This window comes from Oncorhynchus keta, chromosome 15, assembly GCF_023373465.1.
Source record: "Oncorhynchus keta strain PuntledgeMale-10-30-2019 chromosome 15, Oket_V2, whole genome shotgun sequence".
In the NCBI taxonomy this organism is placed as follows: domain Eukaryota; kingdom Metazoa; phylum Chordata; class Actinopteri; order Salmoniformes; family Salmonidae; genus Oncorhynchus; species Oncorhynchus keta.
In genome coordinates, this window is record NC_068435.1 from 37,436,611 (window position 1) to 37,457,960 (window position 21,350).

At 43.3% G+C, this 21,350-nt stretch overlaps 1 protein-coding gene across 11 annotated transcripts in view; it reads right to left on the reverse strand.

The window, feature by feature from the left end:
* The window catches only part of LOC118372348 (zinc finger protein 704-like), a 97,919-nt gene that overhangs the window by 29,051 nt on the left and 47,518 nt on the right, over positions 1-21,350 (reverse strand). For all 11 annotated transcript variants that reach the window (XR_008065319.1, XR_008065312.1, XR_008065321.1 and 8 more), the window contains exons 3-4: positions 13,296-13,396; positions 7,963-8,207 (exon numbers count right to left, since the gene is read on the reverse strand). Coding sequence is in view for 2 of the 11 variants with exons in the window: in XM_035758200.2 (XP_035614093.1) it covers positions 7,963-8,207; positions 13,296-13,396 (346 nt within the window). In the remaining 9 variants the exon portion in view is untranslated. The remainder of the gene's footprint in view (positions 1-7,962; positions 8,208-13,295; positions 13,397-21,350) is intronic.

Here is a 21,350-nt window from a genome sequence, read left to right on the forward strand (position 1 = left end):
ATATCAACAACCCATCTGGCATGGTCAAAATAACCCAATATCAACGACCCAACTGCCTGGGTCAAAATAACCCAATATCAACAACCCAACTGGCTGGGTCAAAATAACCCAATATCAACTGGCAGGGTCAAGATAACCCAATATCAACGACCCATCTGGCAGGGTCAAAATAACCCAATATCAACGACCCAACTGGCAGGGTCAAAATAACCCAATATCAACGACCCAACTGGCTGGGTCAAAATAACCCAATATCAACAACCCAACTGGCTGGGTCAAAATAACCCAATATCAACTGGCAGGGTCAAGATAACCCAATATCAACGACCCATCTGGCAGGGTCAAAATAACCCAATATCGACGACCCAACTGGCAGGGTCAAGATAACCCAATATCAACGACCCATCTGCCTGGGTCAAAATAACCCAATATCAACAACCCATCTGGCAGGGTCAAAATAACCCAATATCAACGACCCAACTGGCTGGGTAAAATAACCCAATATCAACGACCCACCTGGCTGGCTAAAATAACCCAATATCAACGACCCACCTGGCTGGGTAAAATAACCCAATATCAACGACCCACCTGGCTGGGTCAAAATAACCCAACATGGTATATTTCATATTTACCAAAATTGGGTTGTTTTTAACCCAGCATTTTTTACACTGCAGAATCTAAAAACATAGAGCTATGTGTTTTCAGACCTATTTTGTCATGCAGCATTACAGATCTCAGAGGAAGGCAGTGGAGGGAGAGGTGTGTTTTCAGTCCTATTTTGTCATGCAGCATTACAGATCTCAGAGGTAGGCAGTGGAGGTAGAGGTGTGTTTTCAGACCTATTTTGTCATGCAGCATTACAGATCTCAGAGGTAGACAGTGGAGGTAGAGGTGTGTTTTCAGACCTATTTTGTCATGCAGCATTACAGATCTCAGAGGTAGACAGTGGAGGTAGAGGTGTGTTTTCAGACCTATTTTGTCATGCAGCATTACAGATCTCAGAGGAAGGCAGTGGAGGTAGAGGTGTGTTTTCAGACCTATTTTGTCATGCAGCATTACAGATCTCAGAGGTAGACAGTGGAGGGAGAGGTGTGTTTTCAGACCTATTTTGTCATGCAGCATTACAGATCTCAGAGGAAGACAGTGGAGGGAGAGGTGTGTTTTCAGACCTATTTTGTCATGCAGCATTACAGATCTCAGAGGAAGACAGTGGAGGGAGAGGTGTGTTTTCAGACCTATTTTGTCATGCAGCATTACAGATCTCAGAGGAAGGCAGTGGAGGTAGAGGTGTGTTTTCAGACCTATTTTGTCATGTAGCATTACAGATCTCAGAGGAAGACAGTGGAGGGAGAGGTGTGTTTTCAGACCTATTTTGTCATGCAGCATTACAGATCTCAGAGGTAGACAGTGGAGGTAGAGGTGTGTTTTCAGACCTATTTTGTCATGCAGCATTACAGATCTCAGAGGTAGACAGTGGAGGTAGAGGTGTGTTTTCAGACCTATTTTGTCATGCAGCATTACAGATCTCAGAGGAAGGCAGTGGAGGTAGAGGTGTGTTTTCAGACCTATTTTGTCATGCAGCATTACAGATCTCAGAGGTAGACAGTGGAGGTAGAGGTGTGTTTTCAGACCTATTTTGTCATGCAGCATTACAGATCTCAGAGGTAGACAGTGGAGGGAGAGGTGTGTTTTCAGACCTATTTTGTCATGCAGCATTACAGATCTCAGAGGTAGGCAGTGGAGGGAGAGGTGTGTTTTCAGACCTATTTTGTCATGCAGCATTACAGATCTCAGAGGTAGACAGTGGAGGGAGAGGTGTGTTTTCAGACCTATTTTGTCATGCAGCATTACAGATCTCAGAGGAAGACAGTGGAGGGAGAGGTGTGTTTTCAGACCTATTTTGTCATGCAGCATTACAGATCTCAGAGGAAGGCAGTGGAGGGAGAGGTGTGTTTTCAGACCTATTTTGTCATGCAGCATTACAGATCTCAGAGGAAGACAGTGGAGGTAGAGGTGTGTTTTCAGACCTATTTTGTCATGCAGCATTACAGATCTCAGAGGAAGGAGGTGTGCAGTGGAGGGAGAGGTGTGTTTTCAGACCTATTTTGTCATGCAGCATTACAGATCTCAGAGGTAGACAGTGGAGGGAGAGGTGTGTTTTCAGACCTATTTTGTCATGCAGCATTACAGATCTCAGAGGTAGACAGTGGAGGTAGAGGTGTGTTTTCAGACCTATTTTGTCATGCAGCATTACAGATCTCAGAGGAAGGCAGTGGAGGTAGAGGTGTGTTTTCAGACCTATTTTGTCATGCAGCATTACAGATCTCAGAGGAAGACAGTGGAGGTAGAGGTGTGTTTTCAGACCTATTTTGTCATGCAGCATTACAGATCTCAGAGGACCTATTTTGGCAGTGGAGCAGTGGAGAGGTGTGCTTTCAGACCTATTTTGTCATGCAGCATTACAGATCTCAGAGGTAGACAGTGGAGGGAGAGGTGTGTTTTCAGACCTATTTTGTCATGCAGCATTACAGATCTCAGAGGTAGACAGTGGAGGTAGAGGTGTGTTTTCAGACCTATTTTGTCATGTAGCATTACAGATCGCAGAGGAAGGCAGTGGAGGGAGAGGTGTGTTTTCAGACCTATTTTGTCATGCAGCATTACAGATCTCAGAGGAAGGCAGTGGAGGTAGAGGTGTGTTTTCAGACCTATTTTGTCATGCAGCATTACAGATCTCAGAGGAAGACAGTGGAGGGAGAGGTGTGTTTTCAGACCTATTTTGTCATGCAGCATTACAGATCTCAGAGGAAGGCAGTGGAGGTAGAGGTGTGTTTTCAGACCTATTTTGTCATGCAGCATTACAGATCTCAGAGGTAGACAGTGGAGGTAGAGGTGTGTTTTCAGACCTATTTTGTCATGCAGCATTACAGATCTCAGAGGTAGACAGTGGAGGTAGAGGTGTGTTTTCAGACCTATTTTGTCATGCAGCATTACAGATCTCAGAGGTAGACAGTGGAGGTAGAGGTGTGTTTTCAGACCTATTTTGTCATGCAGCATTACAGATCTCAGAGGAAGGCAGTGGAGGTAGAGGTGTGTTTTCAGACCTATTTTGTCATGCAGCATTACAGATCTCAGAGGAAGGCAGTGGAGGTAGAGGTGTGTTTTCAGACCTATTTTGTCATGTAGCATTACAGATCTCAGAGGAAGGCAGTGGAGGGAGAGGTGTGTTTTCAGACCTATTTTGTCATGCAGCATTACAGATCTCAGAGGAAGGCAGTGGAGGTAGAGGTGTGTTTTCAGACCTATTTTGTCATGCAGCATTACAGATCTCAGAGGAAGGCAGTGGAGGTAGAGGTGTGTTTTCAGACCTATTTTGTCATGTAGCATTACAGATCTCAGAGGAAGGCAGTGGAGGTAGAGGTGTGTTTTCAGACCTATTTTGTCATGTAGCATTACAGATCTCAGAGGTAGACAGTGGAGGGAGAGGTGTGTTTTCAGACCTATTTTGTCATGTAGCATTACAGATCTCAGAGGTAGACAGTGGAGGTAGAGGTGTGTTTTCAGACCTATTTTGTCATGTAGCATTACAGATCTCAGAGGAAGGCAGTGGAGGGAGAGGTGTGTTTTCAGACCTATTTTGTCATGCAGCATTACAGATCTCAGAGGAAGGCAGTGGAGGTAGAGGTGTGTTTTCAGACCTATTTTGTCATGCAGCATTACAGATCTCAGAGGAAGGCAGTGGAGGAAGAGGTGTGTTTTCAGACCTATTTTGTCATGCAGCATTACAGATCTCAGAGGAAGGCAGTGGAGGTAGAGGTGTGTTTTCAGACCTATTTTGTCATGTAGCATTACAGATCTCAGAGGTAGACAGTGGAGGGAGAGGTGTGTTTTCAGACCTATTTTGTCATGTAGCATTACAGATCTCAGAGGTAGACAGTGGAGGTAGAGGTGTGTTTTCAGACCTATTTTGTCATGTAGCATTACAGATCTCAGAGGAAGGCAGTGGAGGTAGAGGTGTGTTTTCAGACCTATTTTGTCATGTAGCATTACAGATCTCAGAGGAAGGCAGTGGAGGTAGAGGTGTGTTTTCAGACCTATTTTGTCATGCAGCATTACAGATCTCAGAGGAAGGCAGTGGAGGTAGAGGTGTGTTTTCAGACCTATTTTGTCATGCAGCATTACAGATCTCAGAGGAAGGCAGTGGAGGGAGAGGTGTGTTTTCAGACCTATTTTGTCATGCAGCATTACAGATCTCAGAGGAAGGCAGTGGAGGTAGAGGTGTGTTTTCAGACCTATTTTGTCATGCAGCATTACAGATCTCAGAGGAAGGCAGTGGAGGTAGAGGTGTGTTTTCAGACCTATTTTGTCATGTAGCATTACAGATCTCAGAGGAAGGCAGTGGAGGTAGAGGTGTGTTTTCAGACCTATTTTGTCATGTAGCATTACAGATCTCAGAGGTAGACAGTGGAGGGAGAGGTGTGTTTTCAGACCTATTTTGTCATGTAGCATTACAGATCTCAGAGGAAGGCAGTGGAGGTAGAGGTGTGTTTTCAGACCTATTTTGTCATGTAGCATTACAGATCTCAGAGGAAGGCAGTGGAGGTAGAGGTGTGTTTTCAGACCTATTTTGTCATGTAGCATTACAGATCTCAGAGGAAGGCAGTGGAGGTAGAGGTGTGTTTTCAGACCTATTTTGTCATGTAGCATTACAGATCTCAGAGGAAGGCAGTGGAGGTAGAGGTGTGTTTTCAGACCTATTTTGTCATGCAGCATTACAGATCTCAGAGGAAGGCAGTGGAGGTAGAGGTGTGTTTTCAGACCTATTTTGTCATGCAGCATTACAGATCTCAGAGGTAGACAGTGGAGGTAGAGGTGTGTTTTCAGACCTATTTTGTCATGCAGCATTACAGATCTCAGAGGTAGACAGTGGAGGTAGAGGTGTGTTTTCAGACCTATTTTGTCATGTAGCATTACAGATCTCAGAGGAAGGCAGTGGAGGTAGAGGTGTGTTTTCAGACCTATTTTGTCATGTAGCATTACAGATCTCAGAGGAAGGCAGTGGAGGGAGAGGTGTGTTTTCAGACCTATTTTGTCATGCAGCATTACAGATCTCAGAGGAAGGCAGTGGAGGTAGAGGTGTGTTTTCAGACCTATTTTGTCATGCAGCATTACAGATCTCAGAGGAAGACAGTGGAGGTAGAGGTGTGTTTTCAGACCTATTTTGTCATGCAGCATTACAGATCTCAGAGGAAGGCAGTGGAGGGAGAGGTGTGTTTTCAGACCTATTTTGTCATGCAGCATTACAGATCTCAGAGGTAGACAGTGGAGGGAGAGGTGTGTTTTCAGACCTATTTTGTCATGCAGCATTACAGATCTCAGAGGTAGACAGTGGAGGGAGAGGTGTGTTTTCAGACCTATTTTGTCATGCAGCATTACAGATCTCAGAGGAAGGCAGTGGAGGTAGAGGTGTGTTTTCAGACCTATTTTGTCATGCAGCATTACAGATCTCAGAGGTAGACAGTGGAGGGAGAGGTGTGTTTTCAGACCTATTTTGTCATGCAGCATTACAGATCTCAGAGGAAGACAGTGGAGGGAGAGGTGTGTTTTCAGACCTATTTTGTCATGCAGCATTACAGATCTCAGAGGAAGACAGTGGAGGGAGAGGTGTGCTTTCAGACCTATTTTGTCATGCAGCATTACAGATCTCAGAGGTAGACAGTGGAGGTAGAGGTGTGCTTTCAGACCTATTTTGTCATGCAGCATTACAGATCTCAGAGGTAGACAGTGGAGGGAGAGGTGTGTTTTCAGACCTATTTTGTCATGCAGCATTACAGATCTCAGAGGTAGACAGTGGAGGTAGAGGTGTGTTTTCAGACCTATTTTGTCATGCAGCATTACAGATCTCAGAGGTAGACAGTGGAGGTAGAGGTGTGTTTTCAGACCTATTTTGTCATGTAGCATTACAGATCTCAGAGGTAGACAGTGGAGGTAGAGGTGTGTTTTCAGACCTATTTTGTCATGCAGCATTACAGATCTCAGAGGAAGGCAGTGGAGGTAGAGGTGTGTTTTCAGACCTATTTTGTCATGCAGCATTACAGATCTCAGAGGTAGACAGTGGAGGTAGAGGTGTGTTTTCAGACCTATTTTGTCATGTAGCATTACAGATCTCAGAGGTAGACAGTGGAGGTAGAGGTGTGTTTTCAGACCTATTTTGTCATGTAGCATTACAGATCTCAGAGGAAGGCAGTGGAGGGAGAGGTGTGTTTTCAGACCTATTTTGTCATGCAGCATTACAGATCTCAGAGGAAGGCAGTGGAGGTAGAGGTGTGTTTTCAGACCTATTTTGTCATGTAGCATTACAGATTTCAGAGGAAGGCAGTGGAGGGAGAGGTGTGTTTTCAGACCTATTTTGTCATGCAGCATTACAGATCTCAGAGGTAGACAGTGGAGGTAGAGGTGTGTTTTCAGACCTATTTTGTCATGCAGCATTACAGATCTCAGAGGAAGGCAGTGGAGGTAGAGGTGTGTTTTCAGACCTATTTTGTCATGTAGCATTACAGATCTCAGAGGAAGGCAGTGGAGGGAGAGGTGTGTTTTCAGACCTATTTTGTCATGCAGCATTACAGATCTCAGAGGAAGGCAGTGGAGGTAGAGGTGTGTTTTCAGACCTATTTTGTCATGTAGCATTACAGATCTCAGAGGAAGGCAGTGGAGGTAGAGGTGTGTTTTCAGACCTATTTTGTCATGTAGCATTACAGATCTCAGAGGAAGGCAGTGGAGGTAGAGGTGTGTTTTCAGACCTATTTTGTCATGTAGCATTACAGATCTCAGAGGTAGACAGTGGAGGGAGAGGTGTGTTTTCAGACCTATTTTGTCATGTAGCATTACAGATCTCAGAGGTAGACAGTGGAGGTAGAGGTGTGTTTTCAGACCTATTTTGTCATGTAGCATTACAGATCTCAGAGGAAGGCAGTGGAGGTAGAGGTGTGTTTTCAGACCTATTTTGTCATGTAGCATTACAGATCTCAGAGGAAGGCAGTGGAGGTAGAGGTGTGTTTTCAGACCTATTTTGTCATGCAGCATTACAGATCTCAGAGGAAGGCAGTGGAGGTAGAGGTGTGCTTTCAGACCTATTTTGTCATGCAGCATTACAGATCTCAGAGGTAGACAGTGGAGGGAGAGGTGTGTTTTCAGACCTATTTTGTCATGCAGCATTACAGATCTCAGAGGTAGACAGTGGAGGGAGAGGTGTTTTTGGACCTGTATCAGTACTAATGACAGGTTAGTGGGCGTTAGTGGCTCGCTACCTATCAACAGCTTCCAGAAAGGGGAGAGAGAGAGTGACTTTAAAATACAAACTATAGAACAGGTTTATCAGCGGCTGATCAATTGAACCCTTCGTAACTAGTCTACGTTCTTATGCAATCCATTAAAAAGAGAGAGGAAAAGATTGAGCGAGAACACACTCCATCATGCTCAGAGGCGTAAAGGTTGACAGACCTTGTTGTCTCAGCCAGGGTAGTGGGTTCGATTCCCGGGACCACCCATACGTAGAATGTATGCACACATGACTGTAAGTCGCTTTGGATAAAAGCGTCAGCTAAATGGCATATATTATTATTATTATTATTATCCTGAATTACATTGGAAATGCGTTTTGAGAATCTTTCAGAGGGGTTTCAGAGGCCCCCTTGAATTAGGAAAACTACACACTAGGGCAGCGATTCCTAAATCGATAGGAGCCACTGTTGGCCCATGGCCAATTTTTAATGGGCCGCAGCTTAGGGTTGGTTGTGGCAACAAATACTGTTCTCATCTGAAGGATCACAAGAAACACAGAACTGGACTGGATAAATCAAATAGCTGTGATCTATGAACTCCTTGGAGATAAGGAGATAAGTATGGAAGGATGTTCAGTAGCATTAGGATGAAGCCTCATCCTAAGCCCCTGACCCCCAGTTGTACCTTTCGCTTCCGGGGTATGGGGTCCTCAAACAAGAAGTGCGTGCTCTCTTTGACGTCGTCGATGACATTATCACTCTGGGAGGAGAGCAAGAAGCTCTTGCTGGTGTCGTTGGAGAGAGGCGGGGACGGTGTGGAGGGCACCGATTGGTCGCTGGTGTCCCAGCTCCAGTTGCCACTGGTAGAGCTGCTGTAGCTCGTTGACAGCACCTCCTTCCACCCTCTGCTGGCTGGCTCCGGAACTGCAGCTGGAGACAGAGGAGGGGCAGTCAGTACCATCAAAACCAGGGAGTCATTAATTCACTTTAATTAACTTCTTGACTTCATACATTAAAAAAAATGTTCATACAATGTTTTTTTGCAACATTGTTCATGCAAAATTTGAATTGAGGTTTATATTTAATGTCCATCCATCCATAGGAAAACAGCCTCCCTCTCCAGCAGCGTTGGCCTACAACCCCCTCCAGTGCAATATGCTATTTGGACTGCTTCACTAATACAGATCTTATAAAGCCATAATCACATTGCCTTGTGGAGAAACATCATGAAAAATAAAGCCTTCCAGCAGGATGAGCTGTGTGCTGGAGATGAACTCATATTAAACAATGACTGACTGGTCCATGCGGGCTAGTGTAGATGAGGAGGGTCCTACAGAGAATACAGACACACGAGTTCACATTGCTCTACAGGGGAGACTAACCCCTTGAACCAGGGGGAAGAAAATACCACATTGGAGGTAAACAGGTACATTTTTAAAATGTATGAAAAGAGTAGGATGAAATGTCTTATGAAAAATGAATACATATTTGCCCTTTCTTCCCACATATTGTACAGTACACCCCATCCCATAATATTTTGTGGATTTGCCCGTTTTAATCAATAACTGAACTAAACTGTGGAGATGGGACCAAGAGGGGTTGAATATATGCTGTAGACTTATGGAAGGGTTAAGAGAATGCACACAATGTTAATGATTGCTTGTCTACAACTGTTGTCTATGAAGTGTCATGACGTTGGCCTAGGGGTAGGTTTATGACAGTCATAAATACCTCTTCTCCCCTTTTTCCTTTCTCTACCCTACTGATGTTACATGTGCAAACCCCTTGGTTAACATAGAGATTCTGGGAACATCAGAAGGTGGGGGGAAATTAACTATATTCTGGTAATCCGACCAATTGAACATATGCGGTGGTACTTAATGAATATGATGTAATTTCGTTTGTCATCTGAGACATTCTCATCAATGATAAGATGACATAAACTCTACAGTGGAAAGTCTACCCATCAGAGTTATCGGATTCAAATGGAATTGCTGTTCAATTTAAATATTTGTATATGAAATTATTCATGTTGGGATGAAATGTGATTTTAGCTTCTAAAATGTGAGATTTGGGTTTTCATAAGTTAGAGCTATGCTCAATCAGTGGCCCGTCCCTGTGAAAGGACATGGGCTATAAAACTTGTCAAACACGCCCTCCTCTCCCTTCCTATATAAACCCTTGACGACAATATAACCTCCTGTTCCAAGGATGTAGGACAACGGTCCAATGTCAGAATGGTTCAGATAATAACTACAGAACGAAGCCAACATCAGCGTGAGCTTTGGTTACGAATGGTATGAACTTTGAACTCTTATTCCCTACAGAAGTGATACCTCCTAGCCGTTGAGTTAGCAACAGCAGCTGCAGACCAGAAGTTTGAATGGTTGAATAGTTGAGTGTTTTAGCAGCGCGAGTACTACAGTCAATACGCTGATAGAAGTTAGGCAGCCTTTTCCTCAAATTTGCTTTGTTAAAATCCCCAGGTACAATAAATGCAGCCTCAGGATATGTGGTTTCCAGTTTACATGAAGTCCAGTGAAGTTCCTTGAGGACTGGTGGTATCGGTTTGAGGGGGGCATATATATGATTGTGAGGTATTCTAGGTCGGGTGAACAGAAGGACTTGAGTTCCTGAGTGTTATCACAATCACACCATGAGTCGTTAATCATGAAACATACACCCCCGCCCTTCTTCTTCCCGGAGAGATGTTAATTCCAGTTGGCGCAATGAACTGAGAATCCAGATGGCTGGACCGACTGACAGTATATCCAGAGAGAGCCATGTTTCCGTGAAACAGAGTATGATGTCTCTCTGGAAAGAAACCCTTGCCCTGAGCTCGTCAACTTTATTATCCAGGGACTGAACCGCAGTGAGTAATATACTCGGAAGCGGTGGGTGGTTTGCGCACCTCCTAATTTGGACCAGAAGACCGCTCCGAGTACATCTCCTTCGCCGGCGTTGTTCTGGGTTGGCCTCTGGAATTAGTTCAATTGCCCTGGGTGGTGTGAACAAAGGATCCACTTTGGGAAAGTCATATTCCTGGTCGTTTTAGGGCCTTCCTCTGACACCGCCTAGTTCTGGATGGAAGGAAGCTTGGCCCCACTGATGTACTGGGCCATTCGCACTACCCTCTGTAGTGCCTTGATGTCGGAGGCCGAGCAGTTGTCATACCAGACAGTGATACAACAAGTCAGGATGCAAAAAGTCAGGATGCTCTCGATGGTGCAGCTGTAGGACAGGAGTTGATCCTGATTCAATAACCCTTACAGCTATTCTCCAATCAGAACGATTATCCAAACATTCGCACTCTATCAATTTTCTTTCCTCCACACAACATGTTGGTATCATTTTTTTTGTTTGTCCAGAAGAAACCAGTCTGTCAAAAATTGCTAGCTCACGTCTAAATACATACTGCAATTCTACCCACAAAACCTATTCATGTTAAATATTAATACGTTAACTATTAATGTTGTTTCCAACAACCAATGATCAACACCACCGTACATTGCCTTCAGAAAGTATTCTACCCACAAAACCTATTCATGTTAAATATTAATGTTGTTTCTAACAACCAATGAGCAACGCCGCCGTACATTGCCTTCAGAAAGTATTCTACCCACAAAACCTATTCATGTTAAATATTAATACGTTAACTATTAATGTTGTTTCCAACAACCAATGAGCAACACCACCGTACATTGCCTTCAGAAAGTATCCACACACCTGGACTTTTTCCAAATTTTGTTACAGCCAGAGTTATGTTTGTCACACACAATACTCCATAATGTCAAAGTGGAATTATATTTTTTAGAAATGTTTACAAATTAATAAAACAAGTAAAGCTGAAATGTCTATTCAACCCCTTTGTTATGGAAAGCCTAAATAAGTTCAGGAGTAAAAATGTGCTTAAGAAGTGCCATAATAAGTTGCATGGACTCACTCTGTGTCCAATAATAGTGTTTAACAGTGTTCAAACACAGATTCAACCACAAAGACCAGGGAGGTTTTCCAATGCCTCGCAAGGAATGGCAGCTATTGGTAGATGGGTAAAAACACAGAAAGCAGACATTGAATATCCCTTTGAGCATGGTGAAGTTATTCATTACAAGTTGGATGGTGTGTCATTACACCCAGTCACTACAAAGATACAGGCGTTGTTATGTCTTTGGCTATCTTTAATGTGATGACGATAGTTATATCAAATCAATGAACTATGTTTAATTATTATGATGATTATAATAATCCTGTAACAATTAACTCATTAACAATCTTGGGGCACCACGGAAAAAGTTTATTTAACAAGTTACCGTGTTCTGAACTAACTCGTAAAGATATAAATATCTCGAATCAGTCATTCATTAATTGTTATTTACCTTCTATCGGTCTCATTCTGAATGTCGCAAAATCCTTGGATATCTGCACGAACCCTAGCGTCAATGAGGAATCAGTGATCTACAAACTGGCTTAATTATTTATTTGCTAACTAAATAATCACACAGAACTGCATAAACACACAAACAGAACAGCTTACACATTGATTACTACATAATGCAATGAAAAGTAGCTAGTGGAATAAACCCGATATGACGACATGGTAGACAATGGAAAGGGGACAGATAAAGAGCAGGAAAGACAGAATGGACCCACTTCATACAGACAGTTGAGAACTATGCTCATGGAAATGCGAATACTTTGCACACGAACGGCTGCTCATTTGAAAGAATTGCAATGTACATATTTACGTGTGTATGTCTTTGCTGTCTCCCCGTTGAAAACACTTGATCCGTCCGGGGAGTAATTCGACAGAAAGTCTCTGGTTTGTCCACCAGAGATCAGTCTTTCATAGTCGTAGCTCTGTTATAATGGATACGTCAGACGTGCCAATGGTCGTCTGATAGTTATTTAGAATGGCTCTTTCAGAGTACCACCCGGTGGATCTCGGTCGAGGATACTAGACTAAAGTACTTAAACCGCTGCAGACTGAATGTTCCTATGTAGTTTTTATCTTCTTCACTCAAGAAAGTTCCAGAGAGTTTCAAAGTTTCTTAATAACCTCTTGAAGCTAGGGGGCACTATTTTTATGTTTGTAAAAATAACGTTCCCAAAGTAAATGGCCTATGTCTCATGACCAGATGCTAGAATATGCATATAATTGACAGATTGGGATAGAAAACACTCTAAAGTTTCTAAAACTGTCAAAGTATTGTCTGTGAGTATAAAAGAACTGATATTGCAGGCGAAACCCTGAGGAAAATCCAATCAGGAAGTGCCTCTTATTTTGAAACCCTTCTGTTCCTTTGCATGCCTATCCTCCATTTAAAGGGATATCAACCAGATTCCTTTTTCTCTGGCTTCCCTAAGGTGTCAACAGTCTTTAGACATAGTTTCAGGCTTTTATTTTGAAAAATGAGCGTGAAAGATCACATTGCGTAAGTGGATAGGCGGGGGCTCTGAGTGAGTTTTTGCGCTACAGAGTAAAGCCGCCATTGTTCCTCCCGCTGTTATTGAAAAACCTACACACTCAGTTGATATATTATCAAATATATATTTTAAAAACCACCCGAGGAAAGATTATAAAAAAACGTTTGACATGTTTCTGTGGACATTATGAAGACTATTTGGAATTTCCGTCTGCGTTGTCGTGACCGCTCTTTCCTGTGGATTTCTGAACATAACGCGACAAACAAACATCGGTATTTTGGTATAAAAATAATCTTTATGGAACAAAAGAGGTAGACACTAGAGACCAGAAGAGAGGTAGACACTAGAGACTAGAGGAGAGGTGGACACTAGAGACCAGAAGAGAGGTAGACACTAGAGACCAGAGGAGAGGTGGACACTAGAGACCAGAGGAGAGGTAGACACTAGAGACCAGAGGAGAGGTAGACACTAGAGACCAGAGGAGAGGTAGACACTAGAGACCAGAGGAGAGGTAGACACTAGAGACCAGAGGAGAGGTTGACACTACAGAGTTGCACTACAGACCAGAACCTCTGTGTGTGTGTGCAGTCTTACCTGAGGCTGTCTGGGTATGGGTGAGGACCAGAGGAGAGGTGGACAGTGATGTCAGGACGGTAGCAGCCATCACCTCCTTATCAGCAAGACCTGAAGGTTTCCTGGAACACACACACCAGAGGCCAGGTCACACACTATGTACAGACAACCAACATGCTCTTCCTGCATAAAGTGGGAGGATTCTATATCAAATCAGCAGACCTATAACAGTCATGCCACAATACAAGCATAGCATAGCCAAACAGACCAATCACGTTTTTACAATCATAACCAGGTAAAAACCTTATACCAATTTCAGCTCTGAAATATTCCAGCCATGCTTTCTTTAGACAGAAAAACAAACTGTAAAAGCATGTAATGGAAAATTCCAGTCCAATAATAAATACTGTGGTCACATCCCCTGTGAGTGCTGAAGATTCTCCCACAGAATGCTGACCAGACTGACATCTGATTAACGTTCAGATAACCAGGACACTCCTTTGGCAGAGCAGTCACATGAGGCTAGGTTTTTCCAACAGGTTGGGTAAAGGCTAAAGACACTGGTGGGATCCGGTTAATTGACTACAAGTATCGTTTTATTTATTAATTGGTTCATTGCTATTGGTACAGAGGAAATTCCCAAAACCTGAGATGGGTCACAGCACAAGTTTCTCTAGCTGCCTGTATGAATATTAGATGCCTCTGATAGGTGAAAGCTGACAATGTTTAAGGCATATTTTCTGGGAGAGGCTATATGGACACTCCTGGCGCACAAATCAATTACGTATTGCGTGCAGTTGAGAGTCAGGATGAACAGATTTCGGTTTAGTCAGTCCATTCAGTCGTCCTGATGAGCCACAAAAAATATATGGGTTAAAACAGGGGTTCCCAAACGTTTTATATTCCCGTACCCCTTCAAACATTCAACCTCCAGCTGAGTACCCCCACTAGCACCAGGGTCAGCGCACTCTCAAATGTTGCTTTTTGCCACACACACACACACACACACACACACACACACAATATCCTAAATAAGGTCCATATAGCATGCACGATCGATTTTGTATTTCCACTCGTTCAATTTGCAAAGAAAGGAATCTGTGAAAATCTAAACGTTATTTCAACCAGTCAAATCACATTCGTATTTATTCCTCAGAGACCCTAGAATGTAACCAGACTTCACTATATCATTAGGGGGGAGTAGCTCAGTTGGTAGAGCATGGCGCTTGTAACGCCAGGGTAGTGGGTTCGATTCCCGGGACCACCCATACGTAGAATGTATGCACACATGACTGTAAGTCGCTTTGGATAAAAGCGTCTGCTAAATGGCATATATTATATTATTATTATAGGACACCTTATCAGAGATCCTAGAACGTAACCAGACTTCACTATATCATTATGTGTGTAGTATATCCTATAGGACACCATATCAGAGATCCTAGAACGTAACCAGACTTCACTATATCATTAGGTGTGTAGTATGTCCTATAGGACACCATATCAGAGATCCTAGAACGTAACCAGACTTCACTATATCATTAGGGGGGAGTATATCCTAGAGGACACCATATCAGAGATCCTAGAACGTAACCAGACTTCACTATATCATTAGGGGGGAGTATATCCTAGAGGACACCATATCAGAGATCCTAGAACGTAACCAGACTTCACTATATCATTAGGGGGGAGTATATCCTATAGGACACCATATCAGAGATCCTAGAACGTAACCAGACTTCACTATATCATTATGTGTGTATTATATCTTATAGGACACCATATCAGAGATCCTAGAAGGTAACAAGACTTCACTATATCATTAGGTGTGTAGTATATCCTATAGGACACCATATCAGAGATCCTAGAAAGTAACCAGACTTCACTATATCATTATGTGTGTATTATATCCTATAGGACACCATATCAGAGATCCTAGAAGGTAACAAGACTTCGCTATATCATTAGGTGTGTAGTATATCCTATAGGACACCATATCAGAGATCCTAGAACGTAACCAGACTTCACTATATCATTATGTGTGTATTATATCTTATAGGACACCATATCAGAGATCCTAGAAGGTAACAAGACTTCACTATATCATTAGGTGTGTAGTATATCCTATAGGACACCATATCAGAGATCCTAGAAAGTAACCAGACTTCACTATATCATTATGTGTGTATTATATCCTATAGGACACCATATCAGAGATCCTAGAAGGTAACAAGACTTCACTATATCATTAGGTGTGTAGTATATCCTATAGGACACCATATTTGATCAGAGAGCGACGCCGTCATGGCACGCCGATGACGCGGGTGGTCTTCACTTGATCGACTGTAACACCGAGCGGGGTCAAACAACAAACCCCGTATCTGTCACAAAATGTAGCTGCTTACAGCAAGCCTTTTCCTTTTGGACAAAAAATTATAGGAATATGGAGAGTTATTAAGTTCTGAAAACTGGTTGTGTTTTGCAAATGTTGAACCTATAATATGGCCACTAATACTAGAAAAGCTAAATCAAAGTCCAAGTTTAACGATATTCTTGCAGAAAAAAAGTCATGTGAATGTAAATATCTCCTTCACGATTTGCCCAAATATACCTGGGTGACTTCACACTAAATGTCATGTAGTTCTCATACTTCAGATATCTGAAACATACACTGCTGCCATCTTGTGGACACCATCGGAATTACAACCAGGGTGATCGCTAGATGTGGGACCTTCCTGTTATGGTGGTAGAAAAGATTGTTGAAGAAAAAAATTGAAATAAAGTTCTTTTTTTCTGTGTATTTTCTTCTACCAGATCTATTGTGTTATATTCTCCTACATTCAATTCACATTTCCACAAACTTCAAAGTGTTTCCTTTCAAATGGTAACAAGAATATGCATATCCATGCTTCAGAGCTACAGGCAGTTAGATTTGGGTATGTCATTTTAGGCGAAAATTGTTTTCAAAAAAGGGGGCTATCCCTAAGTTAAACATGAGAATGAGTTTGTCACAACCCGGCTAGTGGGAAGTGACAACGAGCTCTTATAGGACCAGGGCACAAATAAAAATACAATAATAATCAATAATTTAGCTCTTATATATATATTTTACCCCTTTCCTCCCCAATTGGTAGTTACAGACTTGTCTCATCACTGCAACTCCCATATAGAGTTGTGAGAGGCAGTGCGTCCTCCGAAACACAATCAAAACAAGCCGCACTGCTTCTTGACACAATGCCCACTTATCCCGGAAGCCAGCCGCACTAATGTGTCGGAGAAAAGTCCAGACACCTGGCAACCGTGTCAGCATGCACTGCGCGCAGCCCACCACAGGAGTCACTAGTGTGCAAAGGGACAAGGACATCCCTGCAGGCCAAACCCTCCCCTAACCCAGACGACGCTGGGCCAATTGTGCCCCGCTCCATGGGTCTCCTGGTCGCAGCCGGCTGCAACAGAGCCTGGACTTGAACCCGGAATCTCTAGTGGCACAGCGATAAAGTGCCTTAGACCCCTGCAGTACCTTGGACAACATCATTTTCCACACACAGTGTGGATTTAGTGTTCATGTTAGTGAGGGCCGAGAATCCACTCTTACATACAGCTGAAGTCGGAAGTTTACATACACCTTAGCCAAATACATTTTAACTCAGTTTTTCACAATTCCTGACATCTAATGCTAGTAAAAATTCCCGGTCTTAAGTCAGTTAAGATCACCACTTTATTTTAGGAATGTGAAAGGTCAGAATAATAGCAGAGAGATTGATTTATTTCAGCTTTTATTTCTTTCATTACATTCCCAGTGGGTCAGAAATTTACATACACTGAATTAGTATTTGGTAGCATTGCCTTTAAATTGTTTAACTTAGGTCAAACGTTTCAGGTAGCCTTCCACAAGCTTCCCACAATAAGTTGGGTGAATTTGGGCCCATTCCTCCTGACAGAGCAGGTGTAACTGAGTCAGGTTTGTAGGCCTCCTTGCTCGCACACACTTGTTCAGTTCTGCCCGCAAATATTCTATAAGATTTAGGTCAGGGCTTTGTGATGGCCACTCCAATATCTTGACTGTTGTCCTTAAACCATTTTACCACAACTTTGGAATTATGCTTGGGGTCATTGTCCATTTGAAAGACCTATTTTCTACCAACATTAAACTTCCTGACTGATGTCTTGAGATGTTGCTTCAATATATCCACATACTTTTATTCCACCATGATGCCATCTGTGTTGTGAAGTGCACCAGTCCCTCCTCCAGAAAAGCACCCCCACAACATGACAACATGATGCTGCCACCCCCGTGCTTCACGGTTGGAATGGTGTTCTTCGGCCTCTCCTTTTTCCTCCAAACATATCGATGGTCATTATGGCCAAACAGTTCTATTTTTGTTTCATCAGACCAGAGGAAATTGTTCCCATGTGGCCATCTTTGTTCCCATGTGCAGTTGCAAACCGTAGTCTGGCTTTTTTATGCGGTTTTGGAGCAGTGGCTTCTTCCTTGCTGAGCGGACATTCAGGTTATGTCGATATAGGACTCGTTTTACTGTGGATATAGATACTTTTGTAGCGGTTTCCTCCAGCATCTTCACAAGGTCCTTTGCTGATGTTCTGGGATTGATTTGCACTTTTCGCACCAAAGTACGTTCAAAGAACGCATCTTCTTCCTGAGCGGTATGATGGCTGTGTGGTCCCATGGTGTTTATACTTGCGTACTATTGTTTGTACAGATGAATGCGGCACCTTCAGGCCTTTGGAAATTGCTCCCAAGGATGAATCAGAATTGTGGAGGTCTACAATTTTCTTTCTGAGGTCTTGGCTAATTTATTTGATTTATTTTTTTCTGGGGTCTTGGCTGACATCATTTGATGTCAAGCAAAGAGGCACTGAGTTTGAATGTTGGCCTTGAAATACATCCACAGGTACACCTCCAATCAGAAGATTCTAAAGCCATGACATCCTTTTCTGTAATTTTCCAAGCTGTTTAAATGCACAGTCAACTTAGTGTATGTAAACTTCTGATACAGTGAATTATAAGTGAAATAATCTGTCTGTAAACAAATGTTGGAAAAATGACTTGTGTCATGCACAAAGTAGATGTCCTAACCGACTTGCCAAAACTATAGTTTGTTAACAAGAAATTTGTGGAGTGGTTGAAAAACAAGTTCTCCAACCTAAGTGTATGTAAACTTCCGACTTCAACTGTAGGTATGTGGTTTCAAAGGGCATCAGCGTCTTAGCAGCGCAATTTGCCAATGCAGGATACTCTGAACGCAGCCCAATCCATAAATCTGTCAGTGGCCTCTGATTAAATTACATTTTCACAATTTCGAAGAGGCTCTTTTGTTCAGATATCAGTAAGTGGACTAGAGGCAGGGCATGAAAGGGAATCCAGTTGTTTGTGTCATCTGTTTCGGGAAATGACCTGCGTAACTGTGCACCCAACTCACTCAGGTGCTTCGCTATATCACATTTGACATTGTCCGTAAACTTGAGTTCATTTGCACACAAAAAAATCATACGATGGAAATACCTGTGTGTTGTCCTTGTTAATGCAGACAGAGAAGAGCTCCAACTTCTTAAATCATAGCCTCAACTTTGTCCCGCACATTGAATATAGTTGCGGAGAGTCCCTGTAATCCTAGATTCAGATCATTCAGGTGAGAAAAAACATCACCCAGATAGGCCAGTCGTGTGAGAAACTCGTCATCATCAAGCGGTCAGACAAGTGAAAATTATGGTCAGTAAAGTAAACTTTATGCTCGTCTCTCAATTTAAAAAAAATGTGTCAATACTTTGCCGCTTGATAACCAGCTTCTGTATGTTGCTGCCCATTTCATCGCAGAGCGCAATACACCAGAGTTCAGGGGCCTTACTTTAACAAAAAGCAAGGCCCCTGAACTTTGGACACTGTAGTGTCCAAAACGTCTTTCAGGCTGTCAGGCATTCCCTTGGCAGCAAGAGCCTCTCTGTGGATGATGCAGCCTACCAAAGTGGCATTTGTGCCATCAGTACAGATACCAACATGAGCAGCAGCTACATACAGACCGTTCGTGGAATTACTGTGGAATTACCGTGAGAGAGTAACAGTTAATGTGATTGGATGTTAATTATTTGTCTAGGCTACCTGTATTTGACATTGTTTTGTTATTTCACTGAACACTAGATGGTTTAATTACATTTTTTATTTGATTTATTTTTTTATTTTTGAGAGACAGAGAGAGAGAGACAGAGAGAGACAGAGAGAGACAGAGAGAGAGAGAGACAGAGAGAGAGAGACAGAGAGAGAGAGAGAGAGAGAGAGAGAGAGAGAGAGAGAGAGAGACAGGGGAGAGAGAGAGAGAGAGAGAGAGAGAGAGAGAGAGAGACAGGGAGAGAGAGAGAGAGAGAGAGAGAGAGAGAGAGAGACAGGGAGAGAGAGAGAGAGAGAGAGAGAGAGACAGGGAGAGAGACAGAGAGAGAGACAGGGGGAGAGAGAGAGAGAGAGAGACAGGGGAGAGACAGGGGAGAGAGAGAGAGAGAGAGAGAGACAGGAGAGAGAGAGAGAGAGAGAGACAGGGGAGAGAGAGAGAGACAGGGAGAGAGAGAGAGAGAGAGAGAAAGAGACAGGGGAGAGAGAGAGAGAGAGACAGGGGAGAGAGAGAGAGAGAGAGAGAGAGAGACAGGGGAGAGAGAGAGAGAGACAGGGGAGAGAGACAGAGAGAGAGACAGGGAGAGAGAGAGAGAGAGAGACAGGGAGAGAGAGAGAGAGAGACAGGGAGAGAGAGAGAGAGAGAGAGACAGGGGAGAGAGAGAGAGAGACAGGGGAGAGAGAGAGAGAGAGAGAGAGAGAGAGAGAGACAGGGGGAGAGAGAGAGAGAGAGACAGGGAGAGAGAGAGAGAGAGAGACAGGGAGAGAGAGAGAGACAGGGGAGAGAGAGAGAGACAGGGGAGAGAGAGAGAGACAGGGGAGAGAGAGAGAGAGAGAGAGAGAGAGAGAGAGAGAGAGAGAGAGAGAGAGAGAAAAAGAGACAAGGAGAGAGAGAGAGAGAGAGAGAGAGAGAGAGAGAGAGAGAGAGAGAGAGAGAGGAAAAGAGACAAGGAGAGAGAGAGAGAGAGAAAAAGAGACAAGGAGAGAGAGAGAGAGAGAGAAAAAGAGACAAGGAGAGAGAGAGAGAGAGAGAGAAAAAGAGACAAAGAGAGAGAGAGAGAGAGAAAAAGAGACAAGGAGAGAGAGAGAGAGAAAAAGAGACAAGGAGAGAGAGAGAGAGAGAAAAAGAGACAAGGAGAGAGAGAGAGAGAGAGAGAGAGAGAGAGAGAGAGGAAAAGATAGTAGGAGATAGAGAGAGAGAGAGAGAGAGAGAGAGAGAGAGAGAGAGAGAGACACAAGGAGAGAGACAGAGACAAGGAGAGAGAGAGAGAGAGAGACAAGGAGAGAGAGAGAGAGAGAGAGAGAAGGAGAGAGAGAGAGAGAGAGAGAGAGAGAGAGAGAGAGAGAGAGAGACAGAGAGAGAGAGAGAGAGAGAGAGACAAGGAGAGAGGGAGAGAGAGAGACAAGGAGAGAGGGAGAGAGAGAGACAAGGAGAGACAGAGAGAGACAAGGAGAGAGACAGAGAGAGAGAGAGGAGAGAGAGAGAGAGGAAAAGAGAAAAGGAGAGAGAGAGAGAGAGAGAGAGAGAGAGAGAGGAAAAGAGACAAGGAGAGAGAGAGAGAGAGAGAGAGAAAAAGAGACAAGGAGAGAGAGAGAGAGAGAGAGGAAAAGAGACAAGGAGAGAGAGAGAGAAAAGGAGACAAGAGAGAGAGAGAGAGAGAGAGAGAGAGAAAAAAGACAAGGAGAGAGAGAGAGAGAGAGAGAGAAAAAGAGACAAGGAGAGAGAGAGAGAGAGAGAAAAAGAGACAAGGAGAGAGAGAGAGAGAGAGAGAGAGAGAGAGAGAGAGAGAGAGAGAGAGAGAAAAGAGACAAGGAGAGAGAGAGAGAGAGAGAGAGAGAGAGAGAGAGAGAGAGAGAGAGAAAGAGACAAGGAGAGAGAGAGAGAGAGAGAGAGAGAGAGAGAGAGAGAGAGAGAGAGAGAGAGAGAGAGAGAGAGAGAGAGAGAGACAAGGAGA